At 44.7% G+C, this 24,996-nt stretch overlaps 1 protein-coding gene across 1 annotated transcript in view; it reads left to right on the top strand.

Annotated features, from left to right (window-relative positions):
* gli3 (GLI family zinc finger 3) overlaps window positions 1–24,996 on the top strand; it is a 101,508-nt gene that overhangs the window by 31,646 nt on the left and 44,866 nt on the right. Inside the window, exons 3-4 of the mRNA XM_061064418.1 lie at window positions 6,038–6,274; window positions 22,739–22,844. Coding sequence (XP_060920401.1) covers window positions 6,038–6,274; window positions 22,739–22,844 — 343 coding nt within the window. The remainder of the gene's footprint in view (window positions 1–6,037; window positions 6,275–22,738; window positions 22,845–24,996) is intronic.

Below are 24,996 nucleotides of genomic sequence, written 5' to 3' on the forward strand. Positions count from 1 at the left end.
CATTTTGGACCATATTTGATGTGCTTGAAATTACTGTATTATTTTTTCTACTTAACTGTTGGCTGTGTGTTTCTTTGCTTTGGCCGGATATCTATTTCTCTTGGCGAGCCGCTCCTAATCTGAGTGCCACAGACTTGGTCCGCATCACTCTGGTGTCAGAAGTGGGATTCCAATGCGGAGGCCCAGTGGAAAGCTGGCCCAAACTGGTCTGGTAGGCTGTGTGCCCAGATTCACCCCAAAAAAAAGACCCGCACTTTCCCAAATGGCCGTATTCTGCCCTATTCTATCCTAGCACACAATCATTTCATATTGTTACAGAGGACGGCGTAAGTAACGTACAGGTTACGGCTCATCATTACTGGCTTGTGACTATTTGAAGCAATTCTAATACAGTCTATAAGCCAATCAGAGCACTCTTTTTTTTTTTGCTTTGAAGCCTTGATCAAATGCATCTCTTGGTGTTTGATTCCTCAAAGAATGCAGGCCAAGGTGCCCTTTGAGTGAAAAACCTTAAAAGCCATAACTATCCATGGTCAAAAACGCATCAGTGTGCATTTTAGAGTCAGGGCTTTCAGCTCTCGCTGCAATGCTCATTGCTCCCTCACAATGTGGCCCTGATGAAACGGTAGTGGGGTTTCAGGCTGCTCTATGGTTGGCCTGTGCCCCTAATGGGTGAATAAGGGTTACCTAGGGGCAGGCGGAGGCTTGGCACAACACTACCCTGCTGTGAGGCTGATTTGAGGTGAACGCAGAGAAGAAGGAAGGCGCCAAGCAGGCTTTGATTTGCCCCTCCCCAGCCCCGGGGCCTGGAGGCTGGGACTGCTAGATGCTGAGCTCTGGGTGAGTCCCAGCAGACCCCTGGCGGCAGAGAGAACAGGCTGGGACTGCGGGTAGTGGAGCAGAGGGGGCGGAAGGGGGGGGGGGGGGGGGGGGGGGGGGTTGGGTGTGGGCTGCCAGGAGCCAAATTGAGATGTGGGAGTCGTTGAATTTGCCTTGATGAATATTGAAGAGGGCATTTGTGGATGCTATGTGGGAAATCAGCGGCTGACAACAGACTGCTAACCAGAAGAGGGAACATCCTGACCTGCCCATGCCTCTCTTTGCAATTCGTCCAAACATCAGTCACACGCTGATGGTTAAATAATCTACCACCGAGGATTCACTCTGTAGAGACGGAACCAGGCATGAGCAGAAAGTTAAAGAGAAAAAAACTTTATGTTTGCTTCCCGAGCTCTGAAAAACTGTTTGACTTTTACAATCAATCCGACAACAGACATGAGGATGTGACCTTATTCTGCCTTCTGACGTTTACAATTTTGTTAGAGCTGGACTGATTGGGAAAATCAGGGCTGATAGAAATACGAGTCTAGCCGACTGGCGATTTTATACCAATGCCGACATTTTCTCTCATGTTTGACATTGAATTAAAACTCTTCTGTACATCACTAGTTAGGTCTACTAGATGTCAGCATTGAATTGATTTTGCACAACAAATAAACATCGGCTGCTAACATCGTTTCATGCCACGCGATTTGCCCATGTGCCGATGTTTGTCAACAGGGCCCGATACCGATGTTGAACCGATGCATTCCTAACCCTTTCTCCAAATCAGCCTTTTTTTTCGACAAGGAGCTCTGTACGGCCGTCTTAACCTTCACACTATGTCCAACGGGCTTGATTTGGGTGAAGGCACTCAGCTCCTTGTGGCACTGAGCCCGTCAACCAAGAAGTTGATCAGGAAAAAAAAAAAAAAAATACCTCACACAATTGCGGTAATCCCTTGCGCTCTTGTTGTTATGGGTTTGGTAGAGTTTGAGCGGTGTCTCTCCCTCATCAGCCTGCACTAATCGTGAATGATTCCCCGGGTCTATAGCGCCAATGCCAGGGCCGGTGAATCAGGTACATAAGCCTAAGCCGCTTGGAGAGGTGCTCTTATTAAACTCTAGCCAGCTGCTGGAATTTTTTCTTCCCCCTCTCATTGTTAATTGGGGAGTCTTGAGTCGTTCCCGGGAGTTGATTTGCAAGAGAAAGAAAAAAAGGAGCAAGAGATTATTGCACAGGAGGAGAGGCGCTTTGAAGAAGTGTTTTGTGGTTTCACTGCATATCCTCCTCTCCTCTTCCTCTTGCTCTCCAGCCAAAACCTGTTTGTGCCATGGAAAACAGCGCTTAGAGAAGTTCGAAGGTGGAACACAGAATATGTCTGGCTTAGGCTCGGAGGTACAACAACACCTCCTCTGATGTTTAAGCTTTTAGGAAACTGGGTAACCTGGGGAAGAGCTGCAATGTGTGTTGGCCCCTTTGTCTACCCCTACAACACGCATGGAAGAATCAGACTATTTAGAGTCAAGGACAGATTGGCATGTGGAGGAATGGCAGTTCTCCTTCTTAACCTCTGCCTCTAGAAAATAACCTGAAAAACAACAAGCCAAGGGTTTTTGTTTCAGTTTGAATTGGCTGGGAACCCTTAACTTAAGCCCCCCTTGTCCCAGCGCGGATCTCTCCAAAGAACTGGCCACACTCCATATCTCATTATCTCTTTTAAGATTTCATTTTGTCATTGCATCCACTCTCGCTTTTATGGCGCTATATTAAAGGCCATGCATAGCGTTTTCTCTGAAGGTATTCGTACCAGTTTTACAATAGAAGCCCCAGACAAGGGGGGAAAAAAAGGAGAAACCTGGGCTTTAGGATTTAATGAGAGGCTTGCTGGGGGTTAAAGAATGATATAAAGCAAGTGAGGGAGAGTACGAGAGGGTGCATTTGTAGAGGGTAAGAGGGAGAGAGAGAGAGTCGTAAGGGAGGAAGAATGCAGGAATGGAGCACCAGGTACCATAATAGTGGCAGAGAAAGCTCCTGAAATACAAGAGCTGGGGCGTGTGCTCTGATCAGGACGGCAGTGAGCACAATTACCTTCTTTTCAAATCCTTCAGTGACACTGCGGGAGGAAGGAGGACTTTGAAACTTGAAAGGCAGGAGCTCGCTTTCAACCTCAAACGCAAGCAGGAAAGGGCTCTGAAATTTGTTCAGTGCTCCCCATCCACCATTAGCTTGTTTCTTCCTCTCGCCTCCAGGCATTTAAGCGCTTTTTGAAAAGATGTTAAGAAATTCAATCACCACAGAGAGAGAGCGGGATAGTTCTTTTTTTCTGTTTTTTTGAGAGGCATGCTTTCCTCTGGTCCACAGAGGACGGGCCTGCTGCTTTTGTATTGGGCTGAATAGACCTGCAAACTGGTGGTGGACTGGATGTGGCAACCATGGGAAAAGAGAGGGAAATAAAAGAGGAATAAAAAATAAGGGAGGGAAAAGGGAAAGGGTCTGTTGGGCAGATGGTCAGAGTTAGAGAAGTGTTGCTGGATTGAACTTTTCAAAAGTCCATGTTTTCACAGATTCAGCTCAGTCTGCAATTGACAATATATTTTCTGTTTGACAAGTTACTAGTGTACAAAAAGTGAAGACATTTCAATACACTTTTTTTTTTTACACAATTTGACACTTGTAGTTTTAGTTGTCACACGATAACTAACCTGAGAGCATTGGTTTTAAGGGTCTAATCTGATGGATGCAGTGACTATAGCATACATGCCAATACTCTACACCCATTTCAAACTGCACCTATGGGATTGAGAAACAAGACTTGTTCCTGCAGTGCAGAACAGAAACCTGACTCGAGACTTCTTGTTCTCTTCTCGATTGGAGCAGTCAGTTGACCTTTGTGCTGCTGGGTGTTTGTTTAACCATTTAAGGTGCTATAAACTCAAGTAATGAACCCCCTTAAGGTGGTATATGGTAGAATGATGGACCCCCAGTGGGCTTTCCAATGGCGACAAGAGGGGGGAGGTGGGACTGTGACACTGCTGTGATTGAACCATTAGTCGCTTGACCTCCCTTAAAGGAGAGAGAGAGAGAGAGCGGTGGGGATCACCGAGAAGGAGGTTAAAGTAAAGAAGAATAAGAGAGATGTGGAAAGAGATCAACCAAGAGTAGAAAATGTGTAGTTTTTTTTAAAGTAAGCAGCAAAGTCTCTTTGGTAGTTCTTGGTACATTAGCTGTGGATGTTTTTGACTAGTTGAAGCACCCAATGGCCTCTTAATGCTACACTGTCTAAGGCCCCAGTGATACATCTTTATATAAAACATCAAATGGCTGTGTTAAAGTTAGAGAAGAGCCCATAAATATGGAGGTAGGTTTTACTTCCTCAGATGTAATGCTAGATTTTTGGGTGTGCAAGACCTCAGAGTACACAGTGGAAGCCTGTGCTACACACGGCTACACGCTCTACCCTTAGCAGTATTGGCTTCCAGCATAGTTCACTGTCTCGACTTCTTTCAATCCATGTCAGGCGATGAACCCAATTCCGAAATCCCTTTATGTTAATATTGCGCTTTGCAAGAGCAGACCTATTAATCCAGCTTTAACCGTATAAATGCCATTATTCCCTTAATAAGATCACTGGCTGTGCAGTATAGGATTAAATACTTATATCATAACTGACACTGTCATTTCCCGCGGATGAGAGTGGCTTGCCTCTCTGGCTGTCAGTTCCGCGTTAAGAATCCTTGAATCCGCTGCCAGTGCTGCGCCAGTGCACGGCTGGCCCGAACGCTGGTAATGGATGTGGGAGAGTGCGGGGAATAAAAGCAGGACCCGTGGGTTGTTACCCAGCTCTCTCTCTCTCTACCACTCTCTCGTTCTCATTTTCTCTCTCTGTTCCCGTCTCTTAACCTCCCCCTTTCTGATCGCCTCTCTTCTTCTGTGAAGTGGTACAGCATTATGGCGGCCCTCTTCGGTGCTTAAGGTGGTAGTCTTTAATCTGGCCCCCTCTACTCGGTGCTTAATTGGCAGTTGGATGCTGTTGGTTTGCAGTGAAAGTCGGGGGAGCCTTGCACCGTTAGGCTGCCAATGCGACTGAACCTCTGGCACCATAACAGCTGCATTTTGATAAATTCCTGTTGAGTGTCAAAAACTCAAGATAGATTTGGGTGTATTGGTGACCAAACTGTACAACTAAAGGCACAGGGTTGAATGCAGACATGGTGAACATTGTTATTGCACTTAAACGAGGCCTGAACATGGGGAATATGCATAGGAGCAGCTTATAAAAGGAGTCAGGGCCTGAACTGTGACAACATCGCTCGGCTTCTCGCTGGGGGAATTATTGAACATTGAAAGTTGATTTTAATGCAAGTCAAAGATTGTTGTAGGGTTTACATCCTGGCTTTTTCCTGGGTTTTGGTAGTTTAGTAACTAGGGTTACAGTGGAAATTGTGATTGGGCCTATATGTATATTGGGCCTATCCTATAAAAAAAAGACTAATGTCAGGTCAGAAGGTCAGCTGACCCTCATACAAGTCAGTTTAGAGGTCAGGTTAAGGGTCAAGGGTCATGTCTTCCTAGTGGAGCTAAGCTCTTGAACTCAATTCCACATATACCCTCTTTACCCAGCATGCCACAAAGCTTTCTGCAAGACCCCAGCTCCCCCTGATTTTGCCCGATGAGTAAGAAAGATTAAGTTTGAAAACAGAAAGAGAGAGAGAGAGAGAGAGAGTGGGTAAAAAGGAGGGTGGGGTTGTAGCTGCCTCCGCCATTGGAATCAATTTCTCCCTAACAGAGCTGACATAAATCAATCCAAGAACAGACTTTTGGAAACCCCTGCCTCAACTGTGTGAAATGAAGAGGGTGGGATTATGCCATCCTTGGTGTCCATTTGCTCAAACACTACTCGCCTCTGAACTCTCACATCTGGCTCTGTGGAAGGCAAACCCTGCAGATTTACACCCATAATGCCCGCTAGGTTTCAGGTGTACAAAACCTGATCTCCTCTTTTTACCCGCTCCTTCCGCCGTGAAGTACCCGACCATGTGGACGGGTGTTCAGAACAGCTGTGGTTGTAAGCATGGGTACACGTATGAAACTGTGCCAGGTGAAGGAGAGAGAGCCTTACATCTGCTTCCAACTTTTCTAATTCTTAATCTTCTCGTAAAAAAAAAAATAATAATCTGCGTCCTAAGATCGTGTTCTCCTTCTCTCTTTTCCACAGAGGACGAGAGTTCAGGCACGCCTTACCACCGCGAGAGACGCAATGCCATCAGCTCCCAGGCCCCGACGCCCACAAGGACCATAAGCGAGGAGCCGTCTACCTCCACGGAAGACCGCCCCTCGCTGCTGAAAAAGGAGCTGCACAGTTCCATCCCTCACCTGTCTGACCATGCCCTGCCGTACAGAGGCACGCTGTTCACGATGGATCCTCGCAACGGCTACCTGGACTCGCACTATCGTAAGTCCACTAGTCGGAGAATGCTTCATGTTATTCGTCTTTAAGAGTGGGAAAACTTGAAACAAAACTGCAAAGCTCAAGGACGTGTTTGTAGTACCCCCAAACACTGAGGCCAAGTTCGTCTCTTTACTGTAGGTGAGAGGCAGGACTGTCAGATGCTTGATGAAGTCTGACAGATTAGCCTCTCGCTTCTACAAGCACACACACACACACACACTTTCAAGCACACACATTGTTGAACACATGCACGCACACTTGTCTTGTTTTGTGCCTGGGAAGTTAGTATGGGGAACGGCCAGCGTAGCTTCTTAATTCCCTCATTAGGGGCCTGTCTGAACACAGCACTCCGCTTTCTCTCATCAACACACACTTCAAAGCCCCAAAGCAGTGCCGAGTCAAACCCCACCACCCCCTACTCTGTTACTCTGCCTCTCTCTCTCTCTCTCTCTCTCTGTGGGACTCGGAGAGCGTGTGAGAGAAAGACAGAGAGAGAGGGAGAGAGAGACTAATGGAGATGAAGCCTGAGAGATTGAGGTGAAGGGAGAGCTGTGGCTTGAGTGAGATACTGAAGATAATTTGTAAGAAAAGGTGAGATAGACGGTAGATGAAAGAGAAGCTGTGTGTGTGTACGTGGACAGAGGGAACAGTAGATAGATGATTGGGGAGTAAGAGGCTGATTAGGAGGTTAATTCAGCGGCCACTGTAGCCAGGACTTAGCCTGCAGACAAGGATTTGATGTGATAGCTTGTTTAGTTTGGTCAAATTGGCTCTGAATTGGGGCAGACAGAGTGGGACAGAAGGATTTTAATCCAGTGGCAGTAATGAAAAAGTCCAGTGGACCCCAACCTTTATACTGTATCTCTATTTATTCAGTCATTTAATTAGTTCCTGCTCCCTCTTGCTCGGGTGCCTGGGAGTCACCAAGGTGCCTCTTAAAGGGAAAGGTTACTTAAAAACCAGGCGATGGTGCGGCGGACAGGACCCTCGAGGGCAGAACATTACTGCCTATTACATCCTGACCTAACTCAGCAACACTGCCACTTCTCATTTCTATGTGTGTGTGTGTGTGTGTGGGTATGTGTGAAAGAGCTCTGGAGGTTCCACACCACTGAAGCCCGGAGGTAGAAGTAGGGGAAGGGGCGGGGAAGGGGCGGGGAAGAGGGGGGGTCAATCTGAGGCTTGGGGTCATGTGGAAAAAGTCGCAGTCTGAAATGGAGAGTTCAAAAGCTGCAAGTAAAAGTCAAAAGGGTTGTAGAGCTTCAAGAGGTTTTCTTTGTGCACCGGGACTCGAGAGGCAGGAAGAGTGCAACCATATACCAGACAGACAGAGAAGAGCAGAGCACAGCGATGCTAGTTGGGAAACTGTTGGCATGATGCACAGATTGTTTTCCCCTTTTACTTTGCATGTTGCACTTTTTAGTAAGGAAACAATAAGAAGTCAACATTAAAATATTTTGTATCAATTTGATCATTTTTAACGACCTACAATGTAAAAATTAAATTTGGCACCGGCACCTTCCTAAAAGCAATTATTTGATTCTATTCTATAATTTTAATGGATTATTTGAAGGACACACAATTCAAGACATCCCAATGAGCTCGGAGTTTGGAGTTTTTTTATTTCACATTTTTCAGCGTTATACTGCCAGGATGATTAGTCAATTTAAATAATGTCAGATTACTGTGAGATCAGAAAAGAATCCAGCATTAGTGTGGGCATATATAGAAGACTAACTTAATATATTGGGGGGGGGGGAGAAATAGGACACTAAGTATTATTTGTGTCATATGAAGGAATACAACACCCAAAAGAGGTACGTAAATTTGGGCAATTTCTGACTTTTCAACAACAGTCTGAATGGCTTCAAGTGTTATTTCATTGATGTTTGCGTTACACTTCTCTGATCCGGACTCTGATCGGGGAGACTTATGATCTCAGTCGAGAGCGTCGCTGTGTAAAACACCTATTCCTGGCCTCAGGTGTTGAAGACATGGGGAGTCCCCAAAGGTGGCAGCCACATTCCGTCTGCCTGAACCCAGTACCACTGTTTAATCCTCATGAGTTCCCCCTCTAAAAAAAAAAAAAAAAAAACCCCTCTGCTCCAGCCCTCTTCCCCCCGTCCCTCAGCTGCTTTGAACCAGAAGCCTGTAGCGTCTGTCGCCACTTGTGGGCTACAAGGTGTAAAAAAAAAAAAAAAGCGACGGGCTCCTGTTCTGGTTTCTGGTTCCACACATAACGCACAAAGCCCTTACTCCATCAGCGGTAGTCCCTCTCTATGAGGGCCTTGTCACCTCCTAAATTCATCCCAGGTGTGTGCATGTGTGTGTGTGTGCTTGTGATGGAGAGGGGGCCCTAAGCCTTTGTGCTGTGCTTGCATAGCGTGCTACACCACGCAGCAGACAGCCAGGTAAATCCGATTACTCTTAGCGCCGTTGTGTGTCAGTGCTTAATGTGCCTAAATGCGACGGCACCTGCAGCCTCCCCACACCTGGTCGCTGGGTCGTTAGTGTGGCGGAGAAGCTCTGGGAGGCGTGGGAGTTGAACAACAAGAGGAGAGCAGGGGAGGTTTATCTTCAGAGGTCTTTGCTTGGGGTAAATCTCTGCTATTCACCCAGACTTGTGATCTCCCACTCCCTTTACGTCCACGGCCTAAGATTGTGTTTACTCTGGCTTTTACACCCACTTCAGTGTCGAAAGGAGGAGGCACTAAGGAAACATTCCCCCTATTGTTAGCATTAGTTAATCGTGATGATGCCTGCGTCTTAGCCGCTTTTCTTGGGCAAACACTGGATAAGAGTCCACATCCTTCTTACCACAACACTAATACATGGGGCTTTGCTGCAGGATAAGAAGAAAGGATTGTGATGAGGATTAATGAGGGAGAAGTCTTTCTCTTAAGATCTTAATTGTGTAGAAGTGTGAATAGGATGCGCAGCGCCGACATCTGTTTACATTGTGTGCTGATTAGCCGGTCAGCTGTCCTGCAGCAACAGTGAGCCCACTTGCTGGCGAAGCATCTCCGCTTCCTCCGAGGGGATCTTCTTCTCCTTTTAAGTGTGGCTTTCTTAAACACTTGCCCTCCTTTGCCAGCCTGAACACACCCTCAGAGGGACTTAAAGCACATTTCCAATGGCTCTCTTTCACATGTTAAAACTGATCTGAAACGCCCGAGAATGTTCGGTTATAAGGAGGCAATAGAGGACAGTCAATTCGTCACGCTTTAGAGACAATGCTGAAGTATTTTGGCGCTCAAGTGTCTCGAGTGTAGATCTATAATCTAGTAAGTTCTTGATAAAAAGAACAAGACACATTTAGGCCCATATTGTAAAAATCTCTAGCACATGGTCTGAGTTACATTTTCGGGCATTAAGGGCATGTCAGACCATGTCAGACCATGTCAGACCATACCTTTGCACGTTCAGTGATGCATAATCAGGAGCCTATGCAAAGTGGTTGTAATTAGTCTCCTCACTCTTCATGGGTTGGGGGGGGGGGGGGGGGTGTTAGTTGTAACATGAATCAGTAAAAGAAAGCTTGAGACGGCAAATCTTTCCGTCCAATAACCCATCCAACCCCACCATTGGTTGCTTACTTAAAAAAAAGTATATTTGCTTCAAAAACCAAAATAGGCATTTGTTATTGAGGGTGTCCAATTTTTAAAAAACCTCAAATCCTTTGATGCCCCATGTTTTAAAAATATACAATCTCCATTATTTTAATCATTAATAGTATTGAAAATGATAGAAACGTTAAAAGACAATAGGCCTTCTGTTATATTTTTAACAGAAAGCTGCCCTGAACAAAAGAGACAGCAATGTCTAAATTGCACATACGATGGCAATGACTGCACATCAGTCCAATAGCCTCTGGGTTGGCTCTTTATAAAAATCTAGCAGATATTTGGCTTCCAGAGCCTAATCCTTACACCAAAGCCTTGCTGTCCTTGACTGGTCTCAATAACCAAGCCTGCTAAGCTAGAGGCATTGGAGGTATGGATCTCTTGACTGAGGGATTCTTTCACATGTATCACAGTAACCCTGCTCTCTGAGCCTGGCCAAAGGTGACCGCTACCTGGATCATACTGGCCATGTGTTCTGGGAAAGCTTGCAGGAACACTGAGCCCAGGCGTAATACCCGTCCTGGGGTTTTATGATGTGGAGGGGGTGGTGGGTGTCCAGTCACAGGGGTTAAACTCTAAACTGCTGTGCCGAGCTGATCTCAGGCCTACTGGGCCGTAGCACTCTGGCCGCTGCCTCGGCGTCACTCTGTCTGCCTCGATATCAAAATGCAGCTGACCACTGAACTGAATGAGCTAGCTGTCACCAAACCGAACGTGATCCGCACAACAATGGACCAAGACTCTATGAACTTAATTACAGAGCTTGGTCAAGACCTTTCCAGATGTCGTGAAAGTGCCAAAGAGAGTAAGAATGAGCATTTTTAAAATGGTCTGTGTGTGTATGTATAGGTGGAAAAAAAAAAAAGGAATACACACAGGGCGCTCCTCTGAACTTGCACTCAAAGAACAAACTTTCCAGCCTCTTGTTGGTTTAAACATGACAAGTACTGGCTTGGATACTGGTTCAAACATTCCCCCCCCCCCCCCCCCCCCCCAAAGAACTGGGGTGTACAGAGGGAGAGCCCGGGGTGAGAAGACACGTGCCTGTTTCGTGCCTGTTTCAAGGGTAAGTGTTTGTCTTTGTGATTGTTTCAATATTGGCTTTTTGAGCGCGGTGGCACGGTGTAGTCCCCCAGCGGTGTGCCGGCTCAGAGAAGCCTGGGGCACACTGCAGGCAATGGAGAGGGATCCCTTCCATCCACCTCCTTTCATCAAGAAAGAACAACATGGGCCTGTGCTCGACTGTGGCCCCTTGGTCCAGCGCACCAGGGATAATCAGATGATCCCCTTTTATACAGCTTATTAGAGGCATCTCATGCTGTAAGATAGGCCATATCCTCACATGCATGTGCCCCTTTGTAGCTCTTGATGATTTAAGAGGGTTTGCAGTGCTTCAAGGATTCGTACCATCTTAAGGTCATGTGGTGCACTTACCATGAAGCTGATGCGTGTGGAGTGATTTTTTTCTTGCTAGTCCTTATTAACAATGACAAGATTAAATTTTGAAGGGGCTAAGAAGAATTAAGAAGAATTTCTTCCAGAGAACTTAAGATGTTCAAAGAAGAATACTCAGCATTTCTTGGTATCATTGTCACAACATCTGTCTGCGTGTTTTTTTTTTTTTACTCCTTTTCAAATGAGACTGGTTAATCAGTCGAGCCACAGAGGAAAGGAGAAACAATTCCTCTTTTGCTGATGTTGTGACGGCTTAAAGTGAAGATTTTCAGCATCTTGAACATCCAAAAGGAGAATCGGCTACAGAAAACAACAAAAACATTAAGCTCCATACCATGAAAACAACAAGACTAAATGCTCATGGGGGCTTCTCCTCTCCTCAGCCTTCTGCTTGAGCTTTTTTCTCTCCTCCTTAAGTTACCCTGTAGTCTCCAGTAGGATAATCACCTCTGTGTGCTACGGGAGAGTCAGAGTTATTTCATGCCTTTCTTCATCTTTGGTTTTTTCATGTATCCAAATCTCATCGCTCCTTTTTTTTTTTCTTCTTCTTTATTTGCATTCTTCTCACATAGTGGCAAAGATAAGCACCCTGATCCCTTCAGCCAACAACCCGTATCTTGTGCTCGTGTCTGGAGGGTCGCGAGTATATATTGTTCTACACAGAGAGGAGGCTGATGAACACAGTTTAATTAAAATGTTTCCGTCAGCTTGTTAGATATCGCCGGAGAGGAAAAAAAAAAAAGAAAAAGGGAAGGGAAGTCAGAGTCTGAGGGTGAAAGTGAGACAGAAGGGTAGGAAGAAGAGAGAAGAGCCAAAGAGTAGAAGGAGGAGGGGGTGTAACAAAGCAGAAAATGAAGAGAGACATAAAAGAATGGGAGCTCAAGGAGGTCAGGCCCATCACAGGCTTTAGTGTTTCCTTTAAAGATGCCTGGGACAGGTGGCAGCTCCAGACAATCTCGCACCACAGAGCAGCATCCTCTCAGGAGGAGATAAGGGATTCCTCCATCCAGGCACCCTCCTCTCCTTCACTCACAACCTCCTCCTCCCCCTTCCTCCCGTCTTGGGGTTCTCCCAGACAGGCTGCTTTGATGTGTCTCAGTGTGAGCGGGCAGCTGTAGGCCACGGGGGCTGCGGCAGCGCTGCTGGGCCACTGGGCCGGCGGACCGTTGGGAGCCGACTCGAGCGCGGCTCAATCAGCAGGGCTCTCCGGTGCCCGGCACTTTCAGGTCTCATTAAAGTGCTCTGGCAGGGTTAATCCTCTTTAAGGTTTACATGGGCCCCAGTTTGTCTCTCTGCCCAGGCTGAGGGAACCCCTGGGCGCCACCTGCGTGACAAAGACTCAAATCACTGTGACACAAGTTCCCTCCGTCTGTTTCCTCGCTCCCTCACTTCCCTCTTTCTCTGTGGCTTTCTCTGGCTTTCCCCTGTGCATTCTGCCTCTTCCCTTGGTAGTACCTAGGCCTGGTTGTAAGTCTTTTAAGGATTATTTGGGTGGAATCTGTTGACGGGGATGCAGTAAATGGATTACAACTTCGTCCTTGTTTTGGGATGCTGTGAAGAGGGAAAGGGGAGAGATCAGGAGGACTCGCTCGGAATAATGAGCGCGGCAGAGAAAGAGTGAAAGCAGGATTAACTGGAAGAATTAGGAAGAAGATGCGAGAGGAGGAGAGGGTGAAAGAGAGGCTAAGGTGACAGCAACAGAAAGGGCGAAGAGAGAGTGGAAAACGGAGACAATCGGAAAGTTCCAGATGTTACTTCTCTTATAAGACCTAATTGGTGCAGAAGTGCCGACCTCTCACTGGCCCTGCGGAGCCCGGCAGCTATTTGTCTGATTGGCTGTGACAGTGGGGCCTTTTTGCTCTGTGACACACAGTTTTTCTCAATTAGGCCAAATAATGGCCACGTTCCTCTGGAGGCCTGCGCAGACTTTGTCTAATGTCTGTTTGGGTGTGTGGGTGAAAATAAGGTGGGAGGGGTACATTTTTAATTTACAAATGTCTCATAGGTGTGCACCAACAGCTTTCCATTTTAGCATTGAAATGGTTGCATGCATGACTGTTTTCCAGAGAAGTCAGTATGCTTTTAGATTTGGTTCCAACCTTGAAAGAAGCCACTACTTTTCCTCTAATTATGAGGGCAACTGTTTCTCGAATTCAAAGATTTTCCATCGCTGAGATTCCAGAGTTTGGTTCTGCAGGAGAATTTCCGACCTCTTTGCTTTTAAAAATACATGTGGCAACGTGGTCACTGTGATGTATTACCACCGTTAACCAATATTAAAGTCTCTTCTAGGTAATATTCAGAGCACACAAACTCAACTGAAAACAATCCAGAAGTGGAAACTGTACATGTGTAAACAAAACAAAAAAAAAATAACCAGCTGTGGTCAGTGGGACAAAAACAGCATGACCCGAAATTGATACGCCTTCCACTTTCCCAGAGCAATGTCCACCCTGTGTGTTATTATGATGCAGGTGTATTAGCCTCACAGTCACTATCACACACCCTCAGTCATGCAGCTTCGGTATCACCTGCACAGGAGCCGGGGGGAAGAGCTGTGAGGGGGGGTTTAGGGTCAGAGGAGTGGGACACAGGCTGTAGCATTCATGAACACTGTGTCTGTAGTGACCTTGACATACATGTGATGTGGCAGTAAAACTCAATAACGTAAACAACATTTCTTGTATTGGGCAAGATACTGGTTTAGCAGTTGATCTTAAAATAGTTTCACTTCACTGAATCCACCTTCCGAAGAAAATGCTTAATAAACTAGAGCAATACAGACTTATAATAGAAATGATGGGTGCTTCCCAACCTACAGTCAAATGCTTAGAAACTCAACTCTTTACATTACAGAGAAATGTAGTAAAACTAGTAATGCCACAGCTTCTTTACCTGCTCCTGCCCGGCCCTCTGCATTCCTCTGATACTGGCATTAATAAAGGACCAAAAAACTGATTGTGGATTCATCTTTTCATTTCCTCACTGACCCCAGTTCCTAAGTCATGATCTCAAAACCCTTAAGCAGCCTTTTATTTATATATCGAGTTGAATAAATCACACAGTGGGAGTTGAAGCCAGATAAATGTAACAAAGTCCTGGTGAGTTAACGTGAGTTTTAAATCAGCTCCCTTCTCTTTGAGAGGTATCATCGTTCTGAGAGGAGGAGATAGACAGATGTGAGATCTGAAGCGAGGAGAGGAAAGAAGGTGTAGCACAGTGTTTCAGCTGCTAAACTGCTGTGTAAATCTCTCCCCAGCTGGGTGGGGGGGGAGAGGAGTCTGGAAGGTGGGGTATGGGGTGCTGGAGCGAGGGGGGGGGGGGAAGGGCCAACCCATAGCGCTTTGTTCTGCTCCCAAGCTTATCCCAATCTGGAGAAATTCACCAAATGTAGGAGATAGATTGGCGCACTGCAGAGGCCTCATGGAAATAACCTTCACTCCCCGATCCAGGCTGGGATACAGGCGGGGAGGGGAAGGGAGGGGAGGGGAGGGGGAGAAAAAATCGGGGCATAGCTGGGGTTGGGAGGTGCTGTGGGGCCCCTGGAAGAGCAGAGTGCGTGCTTAGCTCCACTCTGTAGCAGGGCGAGGGTCCTCGTGCCGGCGTGCAATTTGTTAAGATTGACTCTGCTCTGTAAATGTCTTACAGATGCTGGAATTCCATTAAGACATTTGTGTGGCTTATGACGAGGTGACTGCAAGAAGCTTTGAGCATGGCCTGCATCTTCGTCTTCATTAACATGTGGTTGATGAAAACAAGAGATGTTTACTGTGTATTTTTACACAGCTGTTTGTGAACTTATTGTGATCGGTCGATTTAAACGCTCTAACGTCTACAATTGCTCAAAAGCAGACCGTTGCTATGAGGGACAGAAAGAACGCAGCTGCGATCACAGACTTAAGGACTCACTCCAACCACGTCATCAGAGAAAAATGTCCAATAATTAAACTGTGCAAAATGACTGTGGGAGGATGAAAACAGAAACAAAAACAGCACATGCACACATGATTTAAGAAAACTAAAATGCGATACAAACTTATATACACCAATGTTTAAAGACTGGTGAATTGAAATGTGTCCTTTTTTAGGATTCTTTCATGAGTATAGACATGTTAGATGAGTTTCTATATAACAGTCAGATCCTTCATCACCCTGTTGTGGTTAAAACATCTGTTTTCTTATACTTATTTGACATTAACCCCCTACAAATGAATAGATATTTTAAAGCCGATACTGTTGGTAAATTGTGAATTTTTAAGTAAAGTTTGCAGGAAATTGTTGCACCTCTTTGTAGAGGATGCACGAGCACAGGGAGCCCTCAGGTTAAATGAAAAAGCAAAACTAAAGATGACACGTCGATTAAAGACAACTTCTAAATCAACATCTGACACACCAGATGCCAAACATTTGAAGACTGATGGATTGAAATAAAATGTCCAGGACTTCAACAGTTGAAGTCAGAAGGGCAGACCAAGAGCATAAAAACACAAGTGTCATTTTCAACTTTTTATCAGACATTATTCTCGTTTAGAAGTACCTGTGATATGAGTGGTGAACGACAGCGGTGTGAAAATGGTCTTCTTGTATCATAACAACGAGCTACCGCCGCCGCTCAGGTATATGCACAGAACATACATGGTGGTTTGCCGTTTGCTGTAGTCTTTGCGGTGTGTTCTAGTGCAAGACGTGAGGAGATGTGAGGCGATGCCACAGGCGGCCTTCGTCGCCCTGTGGTCCTGTTAATTTGGTCTCACTTCACCTTCACTGGTTTTCAGTTCAACGTAGGTTCAAACAGATAAGTAAAGCAGTTTAAGGGTGGCTTCAAAGTGGACTATTGCCACTGGAGTAACCCAAACCATTGAATTTGAAATCAACAAAAACATTCCTAAATCAACATTTTGTGTCAGGTTATATACATTATGATGTATACATTTGGGGTTCTGCATGGACCTGTCTTGGTTCCACTCTACTTAAACATCCACTATGTCTTAGATACCCAACTGTGAATGAAACTTGTGGAGAAAGTTTGCAGGGAATAGTTTCCTGCCCTTCAAAGATGATATACGAGCATATTAAACCCCAGTGGTTGGATGAAAAATCATCCTGCGAGTAACTTTGTAAATATTGGCACAAAGAGATAACCTGCTTGAACAGGAAGTCTCGGAGCAAATATGCACAGACTTGTAGCACCACGAAGGGGGAAAAAAACAACAACAACAAAAAAAAAAGCGACGGGCATTGACCGACTTGTTCAGTCTAGACAAACAAATTACTTCTGACAGCGAGTAGCGGTGGAATGTGTACTCGAACAGGGAGCCTCTTATCGCGCATAGCTGACGTTTCTCTTTTCTACCACTCACTCTCTGTTTTTCTTTTCCACCATGTTAATTACATTTACCCACAGAGAGAGTGTTTGTGTTCAAGGGTGTGAGAGCAATTGAGTGAAAGAGAAAGAGAGAGAGAGAGACAGGGAAAGTGGAGAACACAGCGGAAGAGATATAAAAAAAAGTCTATTGATTTACAGAGGAAAGGCTGAGTGTGATCTGCCAGCCTTGCGTTTATGATGAATGGCAGAGAGATTGGCACGGCAACACTTAACATTCTTCTGTTATTTAACCTCTCTGCTCGCTTTCTTCTTCTCCCCGCTTCTTACCGTTGCTCTTTGCACAATAAAGGACTTTCTCTGTTCTCGTGCCCGTACAGTATGGAAAGCACTGCACAGCGAGAGCATTAGGCTAATTTATACAGCGGTAATTAGGCCATTAGACCTGAAACAATCTGGGACCCGTAATTAAGCAAAGCGCTCCAAAAGTCAACAGCAACTCCCATTGAGCTTAGCTAAACAGTCCCCGAAAGTGTTATTTACATGTCCAAACAGCTTGAGGTCTCAGTGTAAGCAAACAAGATGAGAGAGGGGGGTGTGAAGGGATAGATCAGAGGGAGTTCGCCTCCTTAAGAGAGGCGGCTTCCAAACTACTTCCGCTGATAGTCCGCCTCTGGGTTCTACATCGCATGCTGTCACCATCCAGGAAACTGAAAGGAGTGTCAGAATCACACTTTTGGGGAAAGGCTTCAGCTGAGCACACCAAATCAAAGAGCCCAGGCACAAAATGAATACTCAGGCGTGTTGCATTAAACGTCTCATCTGTGTTTACCAAAGGAAAAAAAAATTGTTTTACTGATTTTACTAAAGGCCTTACTCACATGAAATGAGAAAAGGGGTTGGGAAAAGGGTTGAGGTTCTGGTCCTCGAAGCCGGCGGCCTGGGTTTGAATCCGACCTGTGGCTCCTTGTCCTGCATGTCTTTCCCCACTCTCTCTCTCTCTCTCCCCACGTTCAGACTCGATCCACTGTCCTGTCCCTCCAATAAAAACATAAAAGCCAGAAAATAAATCTATTTTTGTTGTTGTTGTTGTTTGCGTTCACATAGTGCAGCTCCCTTAAACATTTGGGAATGTTTTAAGTATTTATTTTATTTGTTAAAACACTTTACCATCTAAATCCACACAGAAAAAAATCATCCACCTTTAAAAAAATCCAACTCTAATTGTAGAGCAGATGTTCTCATAGTAGTTTGATTAGTAAAGTTAGAGATCCCAACAGTAAGTTCCTTAAGGTAACATACATATATAAGAAAAAAACCACACCATCAGGAATGTGCCTCAAGCTGCATCTTTTCCTTGTGTTTCACAGTAAAGTCATGTAAATGTGCCTGTGTTCACTCCTTATAAGAAGCGCCATAAGTTGCACAAGCAAGCACTCTCGCAAACAATCAAACATACAAAGTCAGGAGCATCGCTCTCTCGCTCTGTGAAGAGTTGCAGAGTTCTGGTGAAACTGCGGGCCCCGCTGCAGACGAGCGTGCCTGAGCAGTGAGATCATGAGCGGGGAGAGAGGTGGCATAATGAAATCTGGCAGTCACAGCCCCGGCACAGGCTTCATATGTTCCACATTAGCAATTCACAAACCTCTGGAGCGGGGGCCCCAGAAGCCCTTTCCTCACTCCGCCTTTAGTCGCTTATGACAATCTGTCAGTGGCTCTTTGTGCTGTAGCGGCGGAGCGTCGATGAGAAGCGCCCGTGTTTATGGAGGAGTGCTGCGTCCTCAGCGGCGGGTGACACTCTGTTAGAGTCAGAGTCAGTGAACCCTCGCCAGAGTAAAGGAGGAGCGCAGGTTTATCAGTGGAGACAATAAACTCACAATGCTGAGTTGACAACAAAAGAGAGAGGAGTGAAATTGTTTGTGTGTTATCAAAAACCGCATCGGCGTTATGAGTGACAGCTCAAATTCTCCCAAAGTATCACATCTCAAAGCTTAGAGGAAGATCCTTTGTGGTAAAACTTCCATTATGAAAGGAGATTAACCAATAAGGATATTCCGAATGATGTGCTTTCGGCTTTATCCTCCCCTTGTCCTCCCCCTTTTCTTTTGAAATTATTCAAGTGTCCAATAAAGGACAAGGCAATTACCATCCTCTCTTTAATGAAGGGGAAGCTGGCTTTTGGTCCTGAGCACGGTGTGTTTGTGTTGAATTAGAATTAATGAGCCTGGTCAAAGTTTGCCTCTAATTGCCCTTTCATTAAGACCCATTTGTAATCATGTCTTAATGACTCCCGTGCCTTCTCGTAAAAGATTAAAAAGAGGGGAAAAATTTCAACTAAAAAATGAAGATCACTGCTCTGAAAGTTGCGCTCGGGTCATTAAAATGTTTGGGACGAGTTCTGAGGACTTTATGAATCGTTGAGAATAAAAAGAAAATGTTAATTGTCGGATATTTCAAACGATACATCGTGAATCAGTTTAGCATGCCATGATATCAAGTGGTCCTGAATTCCTGACTTTGAGTTTTTCATGGTTTCATTTCTTTCTTGTGCATGTCGTGGTTGACTGTAATCAACAGGGACAAAGCCGGCGTTATTACACTCTCCTTAGGAATGCTAGAGTTGCTGTGGTGTGTGGTTTCAGTGTGAAGGTAAAAAACTGTGACACGTGCATTGGCTTCCTTTCTGCCCTCCGGCTGTATTCTGTATTAGAGTACAAAAATACCCTTGAATATCCAGAAGAGCAGGGGCAATTTAGCCGTGGCGTAAACAGTAAAGAGTCCCTACAGGAAACACTTAAGATGGATTGCAGGCTGCTGTATCTCCTTCTCTCTCTGTTCTCTGCGACTGTATACGTTCCCTCCAGTGACACACGGTGCTGTTTGGATTGCTAATGGAGAGCCGCGCTGGCGTAAAAGAGGTGGCAGGCTTTTATTTAGATAGGGCCGGGGTAAAGTAAACTTCTGAGTTGGATTCAAATAAACCTCGGCGGCACGGTTTACCCTGCAGGAAAGTCGCGGGCCATAGCATAGAGAGGAGGGTTGGAAAGGAGGAGTGATGAATGAGGAAGAAGAAGGGAAAAAAAAAAAAAAAAAAAAGGTCCAGTTGAGGTGCAGGGCTTTGCTGAGTGAGGACGTCCAGAGATAAAAACATGGGGGGGGGGGGGGGTTTATGGGTAATTCAATGAGGGGAGGAGGATGTGGGAATGTAGGTGTGTGTTGCATGGTCTTTAAAATGATTTCACAGTTTGTAATCTCCTCCGTCATCCCTCATTGCCCAACAGGACAGAGGTTAGGGCAGGGATCAGTGAGATTAGAAAACATGAAACTTTTACTCCCATCGAGCTAGAACCCAGAACACAGACCCTAGTATATCTGAGTGTCCATTTCCGACTCTGACAGCTAAGGGCCGACAGCACTAAAGCGGTGGAGTTGAGTAAACAAAGCAGATTCTGCCCTTGTCTACCACGAGCACATCTCCCAGCATCCCCTCATCCCTCCCTCCCTCGGCAGCTCTGGAATCAGCCGAGGTGAGCCAAGCCAAAACTGAGTCATCAGGAGGAAACTATCAACAGACAGAGACAGAGTGCTCAGATACTTGCCAGAGCTGCATGGAGGAGGCTTTTACCACTTATCTGTGCGAGTGTGAAAACAGGATGAAAACCCTCCAATGGTTCCTAGAAGTTTACCAAAGTTTTCTTTTGACTTGTTGAGCACTTTGAGCAAACGCTAACATGCTCTACTTGTGTTGTGAGTGATGTTTGAGGGCTGTGTTTGGGAACATTAATGATTCAAAGTAAATAGTAATTATGAGTTTCAAACCTTTTATTGCTACTTTCACTCACAAGTCAAAGTACAAAATGTGACCTATGACCTGCGTTTAAAACTTGTTTTTGGAGTATTTCACTTGATTCTTCACCTGAAGAGCCAATCAGTCAATCTCCTGGGATATTTCCTACCATGTTGACAAGTGCCAAGTTGAAAAAACTAAACAAAAAGAGCATCAAACTTGGAATATACATTTCTGCTATTGTCGTGATCTGCGCCTAAACTGCGGTAATTGGTAATGTGAGTAAAGTTGTCAATGCACCAAACTGTTACCATAATTTATAGGGCACCAAGAAAACCACTTAGAGTTTCTACTTCTCCAAAACAATAGTTTACACAGCGTAAAAAGGTGTTATAGCTACCACTGGCAACCACATTTTTAGGGCTAGAGGGCTAGCATTCAACATTAGCCTACTCAAATATAGGCTAGCAATAGTCAGCGATTATCATTTTCAATAGGCTTAAGATAAACAAAACAGTGCATACAATAATACTACATAAAGCACTTTAAGTCTGATCCTTTTACACACTGGGAGTAAGGAGGGGCAGCTATCTGGGCTGCCACTAGCGTTAGCTTAGCTTGTTTTTGGTTAGTTAGCTTGTTTGCATTCCTTCAGTGCACTTAGCCAGACCATACAACAAGGAAAGCAACCACAGCAGACCTATAGGTAATTAATATAGCCTACAACGTCTTTAATAATAGTAATAAAATGTTTATTTTTTAGCGGACTGGGGTTGGAGGAGTACTCAGAATTGGTTACTAGGCTACTTAAAGTCGGAAACGGTATTGAGTCGATAAAAAGGTTATCTGACCAGCTCAGGTTGTATCTGGCTCTATGGAGATTTTAAAATATATATCTTTTAAATCACTCAATTCACAATAGGCCTACTTTGGTATCTTGGTTTCAGACTTTGAGACCGATATAAATACAACTTTTACTATTTAGTTTTTTTTAGATTTAGCAAATCCCCCAAAATGAAACCACACTACTAAATCCCTGGAGTACATATTTAAGACTTGCAATCTAATGACGTAGGATTACAAACATCTGACTGTTTATGTGTTGGCTCACGCTGGCAGTGATCAGACCTATGAATAAATGAGTGATGAGGTAAAAAGACCTGAGAGGTGCTGGAGGGGGGGGGGATCGACACCTGCTGAGCATCCCAGCTGCCTCTGGCATGGACCAACACTTGTTGAGCTGTGGGGCACCCCACTGTTGGCCATTTGCCCCCCTTGGCACACAAGACTAAATATTTACAGGCAAAAAACACATAGCTAGCAGCCTCAGAGACTTACTGCATGACGGTATGCAGATGTTGACACATGCTTTGCCTCAGGGTGCTCATACACAACTTGGCACTGGTCTCAGCAGGCAATAAAGAAACATGTGTTCATACAGAATTCAGTGAGAACGTTTTCACTTGTTGCCTTGTGTGTGTTGTTCATTCGCTATTTCTATCCCTGTGTACAAGTTTTAACCCATTTCTGTTTCACAACTGGACCCTCAGGTAGGCAGCGTATGAACAGAATTACCCTGCATGCTTTGCTTGTTGCAACTTGTCCAACAATGGCTGCAGAGTGGCAACACAAAATTCCAACTTTGGTTTTAAAGATTTTTTTTTTTTTGCAGAGTGCAGTTAAGGTTGAGAGATGAGTTTGTACATATAGGAACCCAGTGTGGTGGCAGCAAAAGTGTTCAATTTAGGTGGTAAAAATAGAAAAAGGCTTGGAAGCTCACATTATGCAAATGTTTTAATGCCTTATCTTGAGGGGGGGGGAAAAAAGCTTTGCAATTCTCTTTGGCAGTTGTGACAAAACACTGAAGCGAAAAAAGGATGTTTTTGTTCTCATTTTGTACGTCTCTTTGGTTGTACTTATATGTTTTCCTTTGTTCAAAACCATATTATGTTTGATACGGTGAGCAACGTGCCATTTGGCTTAATTTCTTCAGATTATTTATCACAGTTTATTTTCAGTTCTATCAGCCTGGAGACATTTACTTCCTCAGTGAACATTTCGGAGCAGTGCAGCTTTTAGTTGAGCGTTTTTAATGAGGTCTAATTTGGGTGGGTCTGCTGAAAGATAGCCATCAACCGCTGCCTTTCATTACGGCTGCTGTTTAGATTAGCCGAGGAGGGGAATGAATCCGCTTGACAATAAGTTTTAGAGGAGCCATGCGCAGTGTAAATGAAAAAATCATGTCTTATATAAATGTTTCTCTTCCTGTCTTCATACAGATGCACCACAGTTCTTCCCGACCTTCCATCCACCCGTGCCAATCGATGACAGACATACGCAGGGGCGTTACATCTACGAGCCTTCCCCCGTGCCCCCTCTTCACGTGTAAGTCTCTCTCAAACACACACAGACACTCTCATTAAACCGCTTTTGATCATAGCTGAGAGCACATTTGATTCAGTCAGATGTGACAAAAGCTCACACTTTACTTTATCAGAGTAGAAGTACAGATACTTTAAAAAAGAAAGACTGATAGAAGTGAAAAAGTACAGGCTCTGAAATGTACAAAAGTACAAAGCAGCCCTCAGGGGCACAGATGGCCTAGCGGTTAGGTTATGCTCCATGTACGGAGGTAGATGGTCTGGGTTCAAATCCAACCTGAGGGTCATTTCCTGCACAACATTCCCCACTCTCTCCGATTCCCTACTCTATCCACTGTCCTATCAAATAAAGGCAAAAAGCCCCAAATTAAACATTCTGAAAATGATGAACTCTCACATCGATTGATGTCGTCTGTAAGGTTGGCGGATTCACTTTCATCAAGAGCTCTTCTAGATATTCTTCCTGTCGGTCGCTAAACACCATGCACTTCTTCCTTAAGTTTCCCTCTCTTGTCTGTGTTGTCTTGAGTTGCCTTTTATGATAACCTGGTCATGTTACAAGTGTCGCTAAAGGTGAACAGATTGACATTAGGTTTAAGTCGTCTTGATTTAAACATGCAGTTTTTTGCTCCTAACTCTTGGTATGAGCCACAGCGCCTCCATAAACTTGATTTATTTATTAGCCTGGAAGATCATCAGAAAGTATAGAGGATATTTTGATCAGAAAATGAAAATCTCGTTGTTCCTGCGTATTCATAATTTGGTGGAATTTTTTTTTCTCATAGTCAAAACTTTGTCACAACTTTTTATGCTTCTGTCTTTGCCATGCAGGATGCCCTTGTAAAATACTTTTTTTCCTCCACTAGATAAAAAAGGTAACTGCTGAAAAAACAGAGACAATCTTTAAAGCAAAAGTAACAAGTGTGCTTTAAGAAAACAAGCTGGTTTCAGACATTTGTGTTAAAGTGAAGGTGTGTTTTAAAATGCTGTCAAAGAAATAAATACTCAAATAAAGACCAGGCACATGAACGCTCTAATTGGAACTTCTTTACTTTATATTTCTGGATTCAGCTGCATCACACTAATCATTTACGAGCTCCCGAATCCTAACGGCGATACAAATCAACGTCCTGAACTTCCTTCCGCCTGTGGGCGTGGAGCATCCTCCTCGTGGGTGCTGTGGGTGCCTCTCGTTACCTTCCAGGATCAAAGGCCACGGCCCCTGTACTCGAGCAACATGATCCACATGTCAGAGACACGCAAATGAACACGTGTCAGAGACGTGGAAATGAGAGCGGGTTGAGGGGGGGCGGGGGAGCCTGGGAGCGCGCGACTCTCATAAGAGCAGTGATCAAGCCCTGTCAAGAGAGGGAAGCGATTCCTCTGCTGACATCTACCCGATTCTGACAGACACACACCGACTCCTGACACATGAACTGTATACAAGTTACCAGCCTGCCTTATCCAATCACATGCATGTGTGGGCTACGAGATATGAAGCAAAGAAAAGTCGTCATTTATAGAAAAAGGAAGTATTCACACAGCGACCAATTTCATTAGAAATCATGCTAATGGTGAGGTGCTGTTGAAATGACACTTTTACAGTCGTGTCATTTATAATTTCTGATATATTATTATCTTACACCACGTGTTGATTGATCAGCAAGTTGGAAGTTGAAATATGAAAGAGAAATGTGGCCATATTTAAAGTTAAACAACATATTTAATGACCTGTTATCAGACCAGAGCTAACGTTAGCCTCTAGCCAATTACGAGCTTACATAACCGCATTAGCTTGGAAGTGGTTTAAAACTCATATTACCGATTTATAGCATTACATGTTAAAATAGGAAAGGCATTTATTTTCTGAATTTTTTATGTTAGCTAAATTTGTACGTCCTGGAAACATTACCCTAGCTTATGTTCTGTTTTCAAGGAAGTGGTTGAATGTGCTAAAGTTAGCATGTTAGCTGTTGGGTAATAAGGGCTAATGGGTTATCAAATATGCTGTTTTACTTTAAAATATCGCCTTATGTTCCTCCGCATTTAAGAAATGAAATGTACTTAATTTGGTTTATTTTAAATGGGAGGCCGTAAAATGACAGAGATTGTCAGATATGCTGCGTTTATATGACTCACAACCTGTGACTTATACC

The sequence above is a fragment of the Labrus mixtus genome, chromosome 19 (genome assembly GCF_963584025.1).
Source record: "Labrus mixtus chromosome 19, fLabMix1.1, whole genome shotgun sequence".
Taxonomy (NCBI): Eukaryota; Metazoa; Chordata; class Actinopteri; order Labriformes; family Labridae; genus Labrus; species Labrus mixtus.